Raw genomic sequence first — 18,657 nt, 5'->3', positions numbered from 1 at the left:
GGATCTCTGAAGAACCAGGGGAGGGAGAACTGGAGTCGAAAAAAGCGTACGCGCGTAATCCTTCTCAGGAACAGCTGAAGGCGTCGACTGCCACAACGGCCGTATCCGGAACTGGTGGAATGTAAGACGACGGCTGGCAGCTTTCAGAGATGTGGCAAACAGATCTAGGTTTGGGGTGTCGACCGTTTGACATAGTCTGGTCAGAGGCGCCGGAGAGCGTGAGGCGTCGGAGAGCTTGAGGTGCTAGGAGTGCCGGAGGCGTCGGAAGAGTCGGAGGCACTGGTAGCACCGGAGGCATCGGAGACGCCGAAGAGCTTGAGGCGCTTGGAACACTGGAGATGTTGATTCTCGGGGGCGCCGGCATGACCGAGAATTCACTGCCAACAAGTGACGTCCAGGATAAGCCTTTATCTCGAGGCTGTTGCTGTGCCAGTGGTGTTGATCTCCGGATCATAGTTGGTCACAAGGTGGGCTGGTGTGGGCCACTAGCCACTGACAAGGTGGCAGTGGAAGAGCGGGAAGTCATGGTAAATGAGGTCATCTACAAGACTGCAAAGTTGAGAAGCCAGCAACAGGGGTCTGCGATTGTGTACCGTCGGGACAAAACGTGGAGAGGTGTGCTCGCCTGCGAACCAAACCCCTTGTAGACGAAGTACACCGGCTTCACAATCAACAGCCGGGGCATCGACGTAACCGGGTAGTAGGAAGTCGAGGCAATATGTCCACTGCACAAAGTAATGAGATCATTTCCATCCCCTGAGCGTCGTATAAGCAGTCCTGTTCTTATATCGAGGTGACGATGAAGGACTAAAACATGATACGAGGTAAGTATTCAACAGGGGTCTGTGGGACGGCTGAGGGACGAAGTATCCAATCGACACTGTGTCCGGTAGTCAAGGCGGAAGATATGAAGGTGTCATAGTCTAAAAGATCAAACCGGACGAAGGAAGGCGATCTTTTCCATCCCTTGAACGCCGTATAGGTACTATCGTTCTAATTGGGGAGGGGCTGATGAAATAAGGTGCCTCGTGACAGCCGTGTTGGCAGAGGAGGTCTGTTGTTTCCATCATCTGTGCAGGGATGGACTGCGACAGGCGCCTGGTTGAGTGGTTGCACCAAGCATACAGTTAAACATGTAAGCCAATCTGTAGAAATACATTGCACCGCTCGCCATGGTAAGTTGACCTAATTCCGGTCGGAGTTGTTGACAGTCCGAGTGCTTGACACGTGACATGTAAATCACTCTGCGCAGTAGCCAAGAAAGCCGCATTGGAACCGGAACTAAGGTACAAACTCCACACACAGACAATCCTCAATGAACTGTGTGATAGAAGAACAAATGGTGTACCCGAGTTGTGCGAAAAAAACGCGGGAGCACTGGGGGCGTCGTGGAAAACCTGGGGAGCGAGGAGGAAGAGTCTCTTTAGGAACGCTGGCGCTAGGGCAGGGTAGAACAGCGTTGGTGTCGGCGATGTCGACGAAGTAGACTCTTTTATTCTTTTTTTTTGTTGTGCATGTCGTCGTCGATCTGATACAGACGCTGTCCACAAGACGCTCTGTTTCGATGGAACCCAGCAGGTCATCTCTCCGAAACCATGGCGCTTTAAATGACAGGATTAAGGATAACGTCTCAGTGGGCAAGTTGAATCAGACCAGCTGTCTATTGGTTGAAAAGATTCCACCCAGGAAGTAGAACGATAGTCACGATCACAAAGACCGACGGGAGAGTAGCGACAGGAGCGGTGACAGTTGTTTCACCATGCTTCTCCGTGTGACGAGCTATGAGACGTCAGTAATAGAAGTAGATGGCAGTGGCGCCGGGGAGGCGATAGCCGATGGTGCCCCTTATGCCGAAGCAGAAGATCGGATGAGATACTCGGCTTGTTGATCTGAGCTTCTTAAAGCTTGGTGATCTGGCCGGAGGTCTTGAGGCGCCGGATACATCAGAGGCGCTGGGAGCGTCGTAACTCTGGAGGCGCCGAAGATCTTGAGGCGCCGGGAGCGCCATAACTCTAGAGGCGCCGGAGACATCAGAGGTGCCGGGAGCGACAGAGCTCTTGAGGCGCCAGAGACATCAGAGGCGCCAGAGTAGTCAGAGGCACCGGGAGCGCCGTAACTCTAGAGGCGCCAGAGGCGCCGGGAGCGCCTGAGCTCTTGAGGCGCCAGAAGCGCCGGAGTAGTCAGCGTTGTCGACGAAGATGGTGACAGGAAACCTGTTACGGGCAATGCTGAAGACGATGGTATGGTGTAGGAGACCGTGAATGGTCATATGTCGTGCCATGGGAGGCAGACTCTACGTTGGGGGCGCGGGAGCCGCCGTTGGTGTTGGTAGCATTGCGACGCCTGGCTGAGCGCTGCTACTGTCAACGTAGATGGGGGTCAACAAGCATGTTGAGCGAGGTGTGTCCTGGATACTCGTATGAGCTGAAGGATCACAGCGACGAATGACTGCAACATCGGCACTGCCTTGTGAAAGTACAGGGCGTCGTACAATCATGGCAGAAGGGGCGGCCACGACCAGATTTGTTCCCGCAGCAACAAGTGCAGCGAGGCAGAAAATATGGAATTTAAGCAAAACATAACTATGTGGCAAAACCAGGAAGCATAATGTAACTCAAAAACTTTATATTTTATTGAAGTTTATGAGAGGAAACAATTACGCTAAGAGGTAGCGAAAAGGCATAGCTTTAAGCAAACACGTAACCATGTGGCAAAACCACAGAGTACGGGAGACATAATGTAACTCAAAAACATTGTGTTTTATTGAAGTTTATGAGAGGAAACAATTACACTGAAAAGTAGCGAAAAAGGCAAGGCTTTAAGCACACCAAAAACAACATACATGAATTTAATGTATTACCCAAGCCAAAGAGAGAATTCAAAACGCAGAACACGAAATTACGTGGCCACGTGGTGAATGGCAGAAATGGCTGGAAAGAAAACAAAATGGTCGGAACAACATTGCACCCGTAAATTACTGTGACTTGAGCCACAAACGAGCGATAAACGTTACAATTTAAGAAAGGGAAGACCCTAAGGTAACGGCCCATAACAGGTAACAATGTAGCAGCATACAATGAATGTAGAAACACACAAAATCTAAAAACAAGAAGCTTTAATTTCCACAAGGGATACAAAGTACGTCCGTCCGTGGAGGTGACAAAGCAGTTATGTGTTTTGGTGTGACGTCATGACTTCCGGGTCACATGCCGACTGTGAGAGGGCGCTGCCTCCGGGACTGGTTGGGACAACTTTCTTCAGCAACTGGATCTCACACAGTTCGTCTCTCTGTCAAAAGACAGCAGTAAATGCAATACAGAGTAATGCAGGATAAGTTAAAAAATTATATCAATCTACATATGTAAAAAAACATAAAGGTTTCGCATAAGTTTTTACATCTAAAATTGTGTGGGAGGGGTGGTTTTAGTAATTGAATTTTAACTGTACAGTGTAGTATTTATTGACTTAACAAGGAAATACATGTGTTCAAATATTTGTATGCAATGTTTAATATTTTTCTTGCAAAGTAATTTGTTTCGTTTTAAATTCAATACCTATGTCATCCATATCCTATTGAAAGACAAATATTTGACAAAAAGTGATTAAAAACTGTCTGTTAAACAATTGCATTCTTTAAAAACAGGTGATTGAAGGCATATAGATGTATTCCATTAAATATAACAATTTACTGAAATTTTTACAGCAAAAGTTAAGCACAGATTTTCGTTCCCATGCTAGTTCGGGTCCTCATCAAAATGTAGCATAGTTTGCACATTTTCCAAAATTCACTTTCCAATATATGTTCGCAGAAAAAAAGTTTATTGAATGAAATTTACTGATCAATATTAAATACACATTTTCAACACAATAATCTTTGCATTCAATAAACCATTTTAATTTTTTTGTGGTCTTTTTAACATTTAAGTCTAGACAATAAAATCATTGAAACGTATAGGGTCAACGGACAAATACTAGCAAATGATCCTCAGCAATTCTGTCAGACAAGCCAAACATCATTGAACTACATTCTGAAATAGATTTGAAACATTACAAAGTATTTCGCTCCTAAGCCAGATTTAAATTAAATCAGACAAATCAGTTTATTAGCTCTACTTAATTTAAAAGGATAGAAAATTATGCATATAAACGTTAAATTTTGACAACAGGACTTGACAATTCCTAAATTATATCTATTTGCGAACGAAAATTAGTGTCACTTTTAAATTTTGAAAAGAATTATGGATCTAGATAGATAAAAAATAATTTCATCATCTAAATACTAATAGCTTGATATTGTACTTAAGTCCTTGGTTAATTCGTGAAATATATTGGATACATAAATAACAAAACAAACTTAACAAACTTAGATTGTCATAAAAACTTGCTTGTGTGTGCGCTGCCTTCCTGAACAATTTTTGTTTTGAGTGTTTCCATGTCTAATGTTGGTTTTTACACTAATACAAACTTGACTTTTGACATAAACACAAACATATACAGTATACATAACTTAACATCAGACTTTAACATGCATGTTAAATGCTGAACGCATATGCTATTCGATCAAAGGTCTCGTCATTGTCATTTAGAATAACTTCCCTTACTTTAGTCCTTGACTTTGTCGGCGATGTGTTTATATCATATCTTTGAATGTAAGTTGTTAAGATTTATCTTAGCTGAGATCGTTTCGAAAATCTAGGCCCTGGTCTTGGTGTGTGCACAGTTTCAAGAAAGAGTACTTATTACACACCATAATGTCAAAGTCAAAGTTAAACTGATTGCCATGGAAACAGGACAAAATAAATTTTTCATGTACCATGTGTGGATGAAACATTTTGAATAGTTTTTTAGTTCTGCTCCAGAAACAACACCTACCTCTGTTTCAGCTAAGTCTAACTGTTTCCATGCACACAAGGAAAAATCAAATTCAAAAACATTCCTAACCAGCAAAAGGCACCTCTTCAGTCCTTGGTAAATATATGTACCAGGTTTGCATGAAAACTCTTTCACAGTTCTCAAGTTTTGCTCCAGAAAGGAAATCCATTTCCAACTTTTGAGACCAAATTGTTTCCATGGAAATCGAGAAATATAAAAACGAAAAAAAATCTGCAAATAGCAACAGGCACCACTTCAGGATCTGTTTGATATATCTGGCAAGTCTTGTTGAAAGATATTGATCATTTTTTGAGTTGTGCTCTGAAAACGAAATCAACCCTTTATGAATTTATGTACAAATTGTTTCCAGCGAAGTTGAGAAAAATATAAATGCCAAATATCTGTAAATAGCAAAAGGCACCACCTCAGGATCTGTTTGACATATCTGCCAATATTTGTTGATAAATACTGTAAATCGTGAAATTAATGCGTCTCCAAAAGAATGTGAACGCTTGCCCCCAGCCAAAAATGCGATTCAATATGAATGTGACACCCCCCTCCTCTCAAGCATCAGTGGATTTACATCTAAAGAAAATGTCCTCTATCAGGTTTACAGGAGAATCCTCACCGTAATCCAACCTTACATTAATCCAATCACACATCAAATAGCACCGCTTATTAGTGCTGAGTAGAGTACTTCTGCTAAAACAATACATGCGCGCTGGCTCTATCCGCATTTGATGCAGTCGCAGAGAACAAAGACACCATGTTGCGTGGGTGGCTTGACAGAAGAGGCGTCAACTATAACCCCCTGCATTATATGCCGCGGGGACAATAATATACCCCTTAATATTCTCCAGGGGTACAGGATTTATATCAGTCAGGTAGTCTCTAATATCTGTTTCTAGCATGTTGTCAGAATTTAGTTTCGCATTACATTTTTTTTTAATAATTATCAGACACAGTTTTCAAAATGTAGCAGTGGAATGCTGAAATTACTACCTTTGTAATGATACTGTTTGGGGCTGAGCACTTTGCTAGTAAGGAATATCTGGCAGTTTGGATCCACTTACCTCTGCTGCATCTCTCAGTGTTCTCTTGAAAGTACACTTTGTGGAGGTCCTCTTGTACTCACTCTCTGGCACACAGTCACCACGCTTGTTGTACTGAAATTAATTGACCATCTTTGAGTGCAATTGTACAATCACCACACAGAGAGCAAACAAAGATCAGGACAGTGAGCCATGCACAGGCATAAGTGATAATCAGGATGACTATCTACTGATTTGGTAATGTTTCTTTAAACAAATTGGCCCCCTTTAGTTATGTCTGTTTAGAGTTTGTAAACACATGTTGTTTTTAGCTTTATAAGAAACAAACCAGTAGTTGATAGTGTGATTCACAATATATGGGTGAACATATCAACATGTAAATATATAACACAATATGCATACTCAGTGAGTCAGTATTCACCTGATGAAGGAGCAAGAAGAAGACATGAAACGTTACAAACAATAAAGAAATTGTGATCCATAAAAGAGTCTTGAGATCATGTTTTTCCAGCTTCTAAATACCCCCCTCCCCCCCACACACACCTACCTATGAAAGAATTGATGGTTACTTGATGGCAATTTATAACAGTTACACCTCAGGCATTTGAAAACATTATGCCATATTGAATATCATATCAAAACCTTTTGAAAAAAATCATGTGCCGTCACTGGTGGGCACACACCCGTGAAGTTTTAATTTCACTGGTTCAGTGATTTGTAAGGAAATGATGTTTATAGTGCGAGTTCAATTTCCAAGATGTGTAGCCTTGATATTCTCACACTGTTGCATCAGCATATTTGCATAAATTTGGACATTGATGGTCTGACCATTTTGGAGGTAGTCCACCAGTAGGATAACTTTGGAATCCTAATCCAAGGCATCATCTTGCTAGCTGATGGGTCAGACTTTGCCTTATTCTTCTTCAGAAGAGAAATTAGATATTTCCACAGCTTTGACTGTTGTTTAGTCTCTGGCTGATAGTGGTGAACCAAAGACTCACCAAGACATGAAGAACCCGGAGCATTTCTGAGTCAGAAGCCTTGGAACCGTGAGTGCTGAAATCTTTGTCATGTCCGGTTTATTCCTGAGAAAGTTCTCAAACCTCTCATGAGAGATGACCACATGACCACTGAATGTGACATATGGAACGAGTGGTGAGTCCTCGATCATCCTCAACCGTATCATGTATTTTATCAACAGTTTCCTTTGTGGTGGCAGCTGAAGGTCTGCCTGATCTTGGCCAATCTTCCCCTCTTGAACTCAGCCGCCCACCTCTTAACAGCAGTTTCGGAAGGAGCATCCTCCCCTAAATTTGACACCATCAGGGTTCACTCCAGGAATTTTCTGACATGGGACCTTTATGTGAAAATTTCAACTATTCCACAGGTACGCCCATACAGCACAATGTTAAAATGCCCAACTGTATTTAAAAATGTGGGCCTTTTTTTCAAATTTAGGGGCTAAAAGCTCACTAGAATTATCCCTGCACCATGTCTGCATGAATGTTAGTTGGTGTTGGCCATTTCAGTTGGAAATACTTGATGACAGCATGATTGCCAATTTTGTCCATTTTCAGCAACAGAGACTACCTAGTGACTTTGATGCACTAACTGCTCTCTAAAAGGCAACACAATGAGTGAAATAAATGTCAGCAGGAATAAGCAAGAGGCCCTATGATATAATATATATGTATGCACTCATGATTGTCCAGAATTTTGTCACAGCCAAAGGCTGATTTGCTTCATCGCCTGAGAGATTCTATCAAAGAAAAGCAGCAAGGAATGATGAATGCTTGAGTTCTACTTGTAGAGACTTGCAAAGGCTGCTGTGCGACAATGTGGGTTCGAAGAGCCTCCTCACACTCCATACTCGCCAGACCTGGCACCAAGTGATCTTCACCTGATTCCTAAACTGAAAGAACACCTTCGTGGAAAGTGCTATGACAACAACGATGACCTCAAAGCTGCTGTGAATGTGTTTTTCAGGACAGCTTCAGAAAACCTCTTCCAGACTGGAACTGAAAAGCTTCACTATCTATACAAGAAGTGTATTAAAAAGTAGGGAGATTATTTTGAAAAATAAAATTAAAAACACTTTCACATTTGTCGGTTTTGTCTGTTAGGCTTAGAACTTTTTGACCAACCCTAATATACTTACAGTTTAATTATCTTGACCCTCAATTTCTGTCTATGAGTAATTATTTCCAGTTCAAAACATCAAATTAATGATTTGCGATCAAATTCTGGCAAAACTTTTTAACATCCCCATTTACATGGGGCTGCTTAATAACTAGATGTATGCTTAAACAAACACTGTAATGAACAGAAAAATAAGACTTGAAGTGCAAGATTTGGCTGTAACTATCTTCCACTCAAATCAACAAATCACAAAACATATGACAATGAATTTAACATTTCAAGGGCAAACATGACAGTATTATAACACTGAGTAAGTCACCAAAGAAACTGAAAACAAAATAAGAATTTCTTGAGAAAATATCATGACAAACAGATTTCAAATGAATGGAATATATATGTAATTTATTTTCTAAGAACCACACTGTAAACCTTGCAAAAAAAACACAAGACTTTTGCAAAGTATATCTGTTATAATTGAGGAAGGCACCAAATATGTTGCATTTCCATAGACAGTTCACATGTCAGTTATAAAAAGTATGTTTGCAAGGCAGAATCATTCTTCCAAGCATTCCATGTTTGCGTAATGTGAAATTAATATTTCTCAACCTTTAAAATTGGTAACATTACATTTCTGAAATGATGGCATGCAATATTTGGGGAAACATCCACCCTAATTAACAAGAGAACATAACATCTGAAACATTTTTACTTACCAGTTTGGGAAAAACTCTCTGTAGAATATTCACATATTGGGTCATATCGGGAGAAACAGATTGTATTGATTTTTCAGTGTAATAAACTCTCATAAAAGTAACAATTAAATTAGCACCGTTGGTACTGTTGCTCAACTGAATAAGTAGTCAACAAGTAAGGATAAGAATTTATGGATGAACAACTTCTTTATTACAATTAAGAGCGACGTTTCGGTGTAGGTTCTAACACCGTTATCAAGCAAGTGATTTACAGAGTTACTTACTTACTTACTTACACAATTCCTTTCTTGACTTGAGGTGGATGGTTGGATGCATAGTGTAAGTATTGATCTGTGTGGGTGGGTTTCCTATAAACAGTGGTCTGGAGTTTGTCGTTTTTATCTTTCTGTATGAGTACATCAAGGAAAGGGAGCTGTCGATTGGTTTCTTCCTCCATGGTGAACTGCATACGTGGGTTTTGAGAATTAAGGTGGTCCAATAGGGTTCTGGGGTCATTGTTGGGATGTAGGATGGCAAAGGTATCATCAACTTTGCGGAACCAGCAGAGGGGAGTTATTGGGGATGTTTCCAGGGCTTTTTCTTCCAGGTGGGTCATAAATATCTCGGTGATCAAGGTGTTTATAGGAAACCCACCCACACAGATCAATACTTACACTATGCATCCAACCATCCACCTCAAGTCAAGAAAGGAATTGTGTCAACCCTACCAAGACGAGCCCACAGCATCTGTTCCACGAAGCAACATCTAACTACTGAACTTAGCCACCTCAAACAAGTATTTACACAGCATAACTGCTATCCTGAGCAACTAGTACAACAGACGATAAAGACCATCACCAAGAAATCCCTGAAATCCCCACGTCCACAGTCTGCACCCTTTGTGATCAGCCTCCCCTACTTTGGAACAGTTAGCCACAAAATCCAGAGACTCTTAAAGAAACAGGCCAACATTGATGTAGTCTTCAAAAGAAGTCAGACTATTCAGAACTCTATTAAAGCCACAGGGAAAACACCATCCAGCCACAAGCCAGAACCATCAGGAGCAGTGTACCACATTCCGTGCAATTGTGGACAAGCTTACATAGGAGAAACATCTAGGCCCCTCAAAACCCGAATTAAAGAACATCAAAGCTCAGTCTCCAAACATGACTCTAAATCAGCTCTATCAGACCACATCCATGACAACCCAAGCCACAACATCCAGTGGGAGAGAGTCACAACCCTCGCCACCAACCTCAAAGACTTCAAGATCAGGAAACTACAAGAAGCCATCAACATCAAAAGACTTCAGCCCTCAATCAACCGTGACCAAGGCTATTACATACACCTGGCGTACCATCAACTCATCAAAGACCCCAATCAGCCATAATCCCGTTGTTTACATTACTGGCTTCATCCTTTGTATCATGGCACTGACTTCACCCATGGTCATCATCACTGCCCTTGTGTGTACACAGCAGGCTTCGCTACTCCAGTATACAATATCTACCCTACTGTATAAACATTGCCTCCTACGTGTATATATACTTGCTTACTGCACTCTGTAAATCACTTGCTTGATAACGGTGTTAGAACCTACACCGAAACGTCGCTCTTAATTGTAATAAAGAAGTTGTTCATCTATAAATTCTTATCCTTACTTAGTACTCCAACTTCTAAATGCCTATCAAAGAAGTTAAGTAGTCAACAGTTGAAAATGTCAACAATTACTTCCTAAACAAAGCTACAGTTAAGAAAAACATAGTACTTCATGCTAAAATGGTGATGTTATACACTGGATATAAATAGAGGATGAATCTTTGAGTGAGTGAGTTGGGTGTAACAGCGCTTTTAACAGTATTCAAGTTATATCGCGGCGTGTCAGCTTAATTTGGGGGGAAAGCCCGAAGTGATGCAGATCTCAGACGTTTACCACTTTGGTGAAACCCATGAGCGGGGGTATGGTGCTGACAAACCTAGAAACATTATCGGGGCAAACTGGGATTCGAACCCACAATCATAAGTTTCTGGCGTGCCGAAGGGACTCAACTCTGCACAGCGAATCGCGGCACCTTAGACGACTGGGCCTCCCATGCCCCCTTTAATCTACATGTCTGAGGCTCTTCAGGTATGATGACAATCAAGTTACCACCTGATCCAATTAAGTCACCTTTTGCAACAAGCAAAAGAGTGCTGGGGACATACGCTTTAACCTGGGTCCCCACTGGGTCACCATGTCATTTGCTCACTTGGTGAATTATTCAATATAATAATCAATATCTATTTATACATGGCGAAAGAAGAATGAAAAGATTGAAAAACACTTTGTGTGAGTTCATTGGAGTATGAACCTTCATAAAGCGAGGGCCAAACATTGTATGCAAGGACCTTCATACAATGTTTGGCCCTCACACTCCACGATAAACGTGACGGGAGAGATTCTTAATAAACCTGTGGATATTACAAGTGTTAGTCATCAGCGATCAATTGCCCGATCACTGAAAGGTGATTGTAGAGATATGTCAAATACATACTAAGGTACATTCGTATATTGCTGTAGACTGTCACTGTATTCTAGACATGGATCGAATCGATACTACGATAGTTTGAATGTGCTTTTCTTTGTTTTATTCTCTACGATGGGTAGTAGCAAGGATATCCTTGAACGAACATGCAATCAAACTCTCTGACTTATCCCAATGTATGCTTAAACGCTAAGTTCAAGATTAAAGGGTCTAAATGATGAGAAACAATGGTTCTGTATTTATTCGTGCTGGGGAATTCCCAGGGGTTCCCCCAAGAATGTGGAAGAAGTCCCTCAGTGATTACATCATATCACGAACACGGTCTTGTGAAAAATGTATGAACGTCAAATTGGGCCCTTCATACACTTTTGAACGTCCATTTCGCGGTCATGTGACCTACCTCTCATCCCAAAGGAAAAAAAGTATATCATGTAAACTTCAAATCAAAAAAATATTTGAATATAAAACTCTTTTTAAAGTCGTATAAGGGTAACAAAATCTTTAAAACTATTAAATGTGCATAATTAAAATATATTTTAAAGGTACAGACCCTATAGTCTTCCCAGGCATGCATCCTGTCTTCTAAAACATATGTCCGCTTCTTGTTGGAGATCTGAACCTCGCCGAGTCGTATTTGCCATCTCAGTTGGTTCTGCCTCTCTTCATACACATCTTGACGTACATCATGTGCAAACTCGGCTTCCTGCATGCACGTTTACAATTAACTTAGCCACAACTTTTTCCCATGATCACAATCCACTCAAGGGTAAAGGTTACATATATGTATATACATAGGCTGTTTGATTGGCTCGTACCATTTGTAAACATTATGATTGGATTACACAAAGCTAACAGAGTCAAGATCTCTACCCACATACCGAAAAATCAACAAACAAACGTCATGTTACTGTAATAATTAGTTGCTAGTCATACAGTGTAGCTATCGTACAGCCAAGACTGCAGTGGATGGCTCTTGTTCTTTGATATGTTGTTCACAGTTCACAATTTCTTCCTGCAGATTTATGGATCGCCTTTTGCAACAGACCTCCAGTGTTTTACATTGACCCATTTTGGGGGGTTTCTGGTGGTTGGCCACCATGCCCTACTTTTCTGTTGGCTGACATGAACATGATATTTCTCTGTAGAAATTGAACTTGTATTGAACAATCCTGTTTACTTTTATGTGTTCAGATGGACATGATATAACCTGTCAAAATGATAGATCAGGTATTAGAAATCAAACAATAGTAATAATACCTCTATTTAGTATTACATCGTTGTCTGTATTTTAGCTGTCATCACATGATAAAAATCTTCAGATTTTTTAAACAGATATCTTCTTTACTGTCAACTATCAATAAGTGTTGTTTGTGCAAGTAATGTTATCTTGCCTTCCAAAGCAACTGTGCAAGTGGAAGGTGGAAAACCTCATTTCTTTCCAAAATCAGCCATCCTAGATGAAGAATACAGGCTAGTTGGGTGATAATTCTTGCGAATATCCTATTTGCATATATCATTATGTAATAGGCGAGTTATGACATCTAGTTATACGTACACTGGATAGTTTACAGACTGCTGGATTTCAAACCAGTTAACAAATTAAAAATGTGCATGGCATGACAATTGTTGGAGTCCATATCACATAATCTATACCAAGTAACTGGTATGGTCATGGAAGATGTACATACTCATCTTGTCCTTATTCTTGCCATTTTAACAAAGTCTGTCTGTCCTCACTTCCCAGTTTTAGGTCTGGGAAGTGTAAGAAGTGGGACCACGGCACCTGGCATATCCAAGCATTGGTGGTACCTCTACTTTGTCAGCATCTTATCTATTAAAATAGGCATTGAGTGTCCAGATTCACAAACAAGTAAAGGAGGCTCATCTCAACAGACTATGGCTGATGAAATATCAGACTGATCTCCCTCTCTCTGGTCTTGATCTGGTTTGAGGATAGGTGTACGATCCACCGAATCAATACACGTTTAATGCCCAATTTTCACATGCTTATCTGAATTTATTAATCTCCCACAATGGCAGACAATATGAGATGGTGATGGCACCCCCGTGTGATGATTGGTCATCTGTCAGACCATGACTCACGGTCACAATGTAAGTTAAAAATTTGAGCGAGGAAGATCTGGACAGGGGTGGAGAAGGACTGGCCTAGGACATTCCTTCCCCGGGGAAGAACTGGCCAGGGAACATTTTAGCCTGGTACACTGGTTTTATAGTGCTAGCTCATTGAGATACCATGCCACAGTATAACATGGACACGCCAATTCAAGTCGACCAGTCCTTGTTTTATCCCTTAATGCAAAGCGCCAGGCAGAGTAAGAACAAATACCATATTTTAACATACTTTGGTATGTTGTGGTAGGGGCTGTCGAACCAGCGACTGTCTGCTATTCAGGCAGATGCTCTGGCCCTTAGACCATGGAGGCAGCCATTTTTCATGGTAGAGATAAAACTCATGCAATCTGTGCAGACTAGGGTTAAAAAATCGGAATTATTATAAACTATGGCTTTTATGCTTACTTTCATTTGTCTGTTAGAGGGCTTGTTTGTGTCCTTCTTGGTCAAGATGGCTAAAACAGAAAATGTTATCAAATATGTTGATAAGCTGACAAAACAGATGCCAATCATTCTAATATACAGCATTCATTTTGCTTAACACATATGACACATTATGCTTTAGTCAGAGACAGAGTGAACAAGAGCACCACAGGTACAGAAGACATCTTTATTCAGTGATAAGGCCTGAGATGTGCCAAACTAGATATTTTGTCAAATTCTTGTAAACTGACATTCAGAACTATTCTTTTCTTACTGATATTGATGCTAGAATCCGACCTGGAAATGTCCATTTTATGAACAAACAGGTGGGTTGAGTTTGGTATTTCCCGCATATTTTCACAATCCTCACGTCGATTATCTGTTCCTTTTCTCCTAATACCGATTGTCTAATCTCTCCCACTTTTGGATGTGATTGTTTGGCCACGATCCTCTCCAGCTGCTAAAAATGCCTCACCTGAACACATCCAAAAACGTAACTATGGTCACCACCATCACCACCTGCCCTTGTAATGCATGGATCTGATGCTGGCTGCGCATGTGACCTGCCCTGCCAATTCATTCTTTTTCGTAGAGCGATTCCAGGCTTTTCTGAACTGTGATGTGGGAATGGTTGGCCACATTTTTTGTTTAAGATAGAAAAAGTATGTAACAGTACAATTTAATGTACAATTTACAAATATTGAAACTTATTCTTTCTCCCACTTTACATTTATCCCATGGTTGGAGGGTGGGGTGCAGATACCCAAGCTCGAACTCGCCTCAAACATTAGACGTACACGAGTAAGCTGGTCCTAGAATTCTGATCCAATCAAAGATCACTACGTTATTTAGGCTTGTTCTGACGACAACTCGTTTTGGGTAGCTTCTAAAAAACCCTTTTTGCTACAAGGATGAACTATCATGAGGTCAGGTAACTCATGTGTTTCATGTCTTTGCATAGGACAGCATTCTAAAAAACATTGCATTGCATGGAAAAAGGACGAACCCGTTCGGCAACGACTTGTAACATTCCGCGGATGTCAGACAAAGCAACCAGTCCTTGGTTCATCATTGGTCCAACAGTGGCACTATAAAAAGACTGACTTGAGTTAAATATGGCAAGGGTTTGTAGTCCTCAGATGACAAATGTCTCAATGCCACCGACGAAGAGTCAGAGACTGTTTGAGACGCAACGGTACTTGTTGCTGTATCTTTACCCATCTGTCATATGGGATGAACAGTTTGGCTGCTTGGGTATCGAACAATGCTCAGATGAACTGGAGCTGCTGTGTAGGGACCATCTCTGATTTCTTGGCATTGACAAGCCTTTGGCAAACTGCAGCTGATTCTCTAGGACCCAAGGGTAGGCATGAGCCTGAATGCAATCGTCTATGTAGGCCTCAAACACAATCCACTGACAGCGAAAACATTGTGTGATGGGTTTCATGATGCAACTGAACAACCACGGGGACATGGAAATGCCAAATGGGAGCACCCTCCAGTGATAGCGTATCACCTGTGAAGACACCTTGAATGATCCAGATAGATGGTCACGTGAAGATACTCACCTTATAGGTCCAGAATGAGCAGTTAATCTGCGTTGAACTACTTCATGTTGATCAGGCGCAGTTTGACTGTGTCTTTCTTGGGGATGAGGAAAACTGGAGATTAAAACCCGGGAATGATGGGATTGGGACCTAATGACTCTTTGCCTTGATTGGCTAACAATGTAATTATTGTGTCCTTTAGAGCTGGCACTTGGTTTCCCAAGCAGTCTCATAGTACAAGTGATTCATCACCAGATGCGTTGATAGAAATGGCAGCTGATATCTTTCATTAGAAGCATCGTTAATAAGGTTCGTCTAGTACCATCAAATTGGCTGCAAACATTCCAAGTATTTTGCCTACCTGTGCATTGTACACTGACGGGACTGGGAGCGGAAGGTTGACAATTTGACAAATTGTTGTCAGATCATTGATTAAGAGTGACGGATCTGGACATTGTGGCCACCGGACTACTGCCTCCCTGGCCTCATCATTTATTGCAGTGAAAGCGAAAAGCCTCTCTCAAATAAGTCTACGCTCGACGGTATTGGGCCGATCGTCTGCGGCACTCTATTGAAGTTGTGAAGAGTGAAGAATGCCACTTCTACATAGAGCTCTCATGTAGCCGAAGAAGTGAGGTAGTTGGTCCATTACACCTTGGAATTTATCATGAATGAGTTCAATTGCTCCATGAATATGAGCCTCCTTAGATGTGTTCGCATGTGCTAGAGACATGGCAATAGCCTCCGTAGCCAGCAGAATCATTGAGAATGAAGGGAGGGTTTGCCGAATGATCATTTCAAGATGCATCAGCTCACTGTCCTAACAATTGATGTTTGACTCGATCTTTTGGCATTGTCATCTGAATATCTGCGCCTAGTTCCAGTGAAGAGGCAAGTGACTGCATATGATGTGTGCCGCGCTCCATTAAGTTACATTAAGAAGCCTTTATGCGCCCATGTGAGAAAAGTGAATGATCTATCTAAATTCTTGCCCAATTCCAGCATCACCAATTAAGGTGATACATGTAAAGTCAAGGTCCACGTTTTTATCTTTCCTGACAAAACAAGCGTGACGATCCTCCTCAGAATTTTGTCTTTGAAGTTTTAAGGTATTGGTAATCCAAACCATTATGTCAAAAGTATAGACGCTATTGAAGCTTTCAGTTGGAGAAACGATCAATGCTGCAGTCTCTGGTTCCAGCTGTGGCATGCTAAGACTATTATCCGGACCATGCTGGCGCATAGGAGTATAATACAGGAGACCCCCGATTGAAGCTTCAGTGAAAGGGACCAAGAACTGTAAAGGGTCTCCTGTAAAAATGCCTCTGGTGATCCTCCCACTTATGAGGATCATGCAACTTGGGCATTTGTGATTACACAATGTCAACTTGTGGCAGGTGTGACACTAGTCATAACATCAGGTTGACATGTGTCATAACAAGTTCCAGACACAACAATAAGTTGAATAGATAAGATATTCTGCGACTTGGTCTTATATTGAAGCTGCAAAAGTTAAGGAATGCCCCTCGTACATCCAAGGCTTAAAAATTAAAGAGTCTTGGTTCTCAGGCACCGCCGCATCATCACAAAGTCTGCTGCACGTTGCGTTTTCATTTCCATTTCCCCCAAAAAGTAATCCTTAAATATTCCGCGTCACAAACACACAACCCTATTAGTGAAATGCTACATTACTGAACACAATGGGATCCAAAATATCATGCAATTACTTCCCTTTACATTTACTCTGCTTTACTGCACATCTCGTGTTATGTGTTAAGGTCTTGGCGGCAGAGTTTGTGTGCTTGTTATGGTGTTTGCAAAGTTGGTCAAAGAAAAGATGAAATTTACAATAAATCATCACTAGAAATGTTGATTTACAAAGTCAATGGTATTTGTGTACCGTATGCTGGACAATGTGTTATACTCAGTGATTATAATAACATGTGTATTTGTCTTGTAAAATAAGCGGGTTATGCATTTTCTCCACAATCGATGAGTGATTTAGTTTTAAAAATACTTAATGTGGAGGCTTACCTCCTCGTATGACTACTGAACGAGGCATTATAGATGATACGGGTGTGAGGTTAGATGTTAAGAAAGAGTCCAAACCTTACTCAAGCGAGAGAAACGGATGGGACGAAGGGAGCTATGTACTACCCTTTGCCAAACCCGAACAACCAGCCTTTAAGGTTGCTCTCTGAGGTTTCTTGGCCGCCTAAGGCCCATATTCGGAAGATGCAGACTGAGAGCACCTATCATTCTGTCGTCTCGACGCTTTTGTCTGTGGAGTTCAAAATCCTCATAAGTCTCTACAAAGTACATATCTGTCAGATACCAAAGCAGTCATTGCACTTAATGTGGATCATGTGTTGAAAAGGTTTTCAGTTGTCCCAAACTTTCCTTTTCTGTCTGTCCAGACTGACAAATAACTCTAGAACTAAAATACTCAACAGTAAGTTGTTGTTATCCTTCAACTCAACGTATGTCTGCACTCTGGTGCGATGAGAATGAAATAGCAGGGCAGGTCACGTGGTTGTGCGGCACGAGATCTATGCATTGCAAGAGTATGTGGTGATAGTGATGACCATTGTTATGGCTGGGATGTGTTCAGGTTAGGTGTTTTTTTAAACTGGAAATGGATTAAAGGATCGTTTCCACCCTAGGATTGACTAAAAACAGAGAAATGCAAAGTGTGAGATTAGTACAAGTATAAACAAAATCAGGAGCATAGTCAAAGTGCATAACTTACATTCCCGGAGATCTTTTGCCCGCAATTTTCCTGGTTCCTGTATGAGAACCTGCGCAACAGCATACGGACTCTCTATGACTGATGGGAACTTGATACCCTGGTATTCTATCTCCTGATTTAACAACAGTAAAACAAATCTACAAATCGATGCTCATGATATTCATCACTGGATTGTCTGGTCCAGACTTGATTATTTACAGACCGCCGTCATATAGCTGGAATATTGCTGAGTGTGGCGTTAAACAACAAACCAACCAACTTTCAAATATTTCACAAAATGATGAAAATTGATATTTCCATTTAACAAAACATAATTGTGAATACACTTTTACAGATGTGATACTAAATTCATACTCAGACAAGCATTTACAATAAGCAACATATAAACTAAATATGTGTGTGTGCGTGCGTGAATGTGTGTGTGTGATTGCGCGTGCGTGTGATGTCACAGTTGAACATGAATGCACCACTCAGACACAGTATACTCCGAGACTACCAGTTCTTGTTTTAACCCCTTAATGGTAA

The 18,657-nt window shown here is 41.2% G+C and overlaps 1 protein-coding gene across 2 annotated transcripts in view; it reads right to left on the bottom strand.

Moving 5' to 3' along the window:
- Positions 1–18,657, bottom strand: part of LOC139470382 (cilia- and flagella-associated protein 221-like) — a 219,124-nt gene that overhangs the window by 108,704 nt on the left and 91,763 nt on the right. For both annotated transcript variants that reach the window (XM_071252801.1, XM_071252802.1), the window contains exons 8-11: positions 18,133–18,244; positions 13,819–13,868; positions 11,831–11,983; positions 5,946–6,038 (exon numbers count right to left, since the gene is read on the bottom strand). In XM_071252801.1, coding sequence (XP_071108902.1) covers positions 5,946–6,038; positions 11,831–11,983; positions 13,819–13,868; positions 18,133–18,244 — 408 coding nt within the window. The remainder of the gene's footprint in view (positions 1–5,945; positions 6,039–11,830; positions 11,984–13,818; positions 13,869–18,132; positions 18,245–18,657) is intronic.

This window comes from Haliotis cracherodii, unplaced genomic scaffold (assembly GCF_022045235.1).
Source record: "Haliotis cracherodii isolate W230 unplaced genomic scaffold, xgHalCrac1.p SCAF_20, whole genome shotgun sequence".
NCBI classification, from domain to species: domain Eukaryota; kingdom Metazoa; phylum Mollusca; class Gastropoda; order Lepetellida; family Haliotidae; genus Haliotis; species Haliotis cracherodii.
The sequence above is the reverse complement of the archived record's forward strand: the minus strand, read 5'-3'. Positions and strand labels throughout refer to the sequence as shown.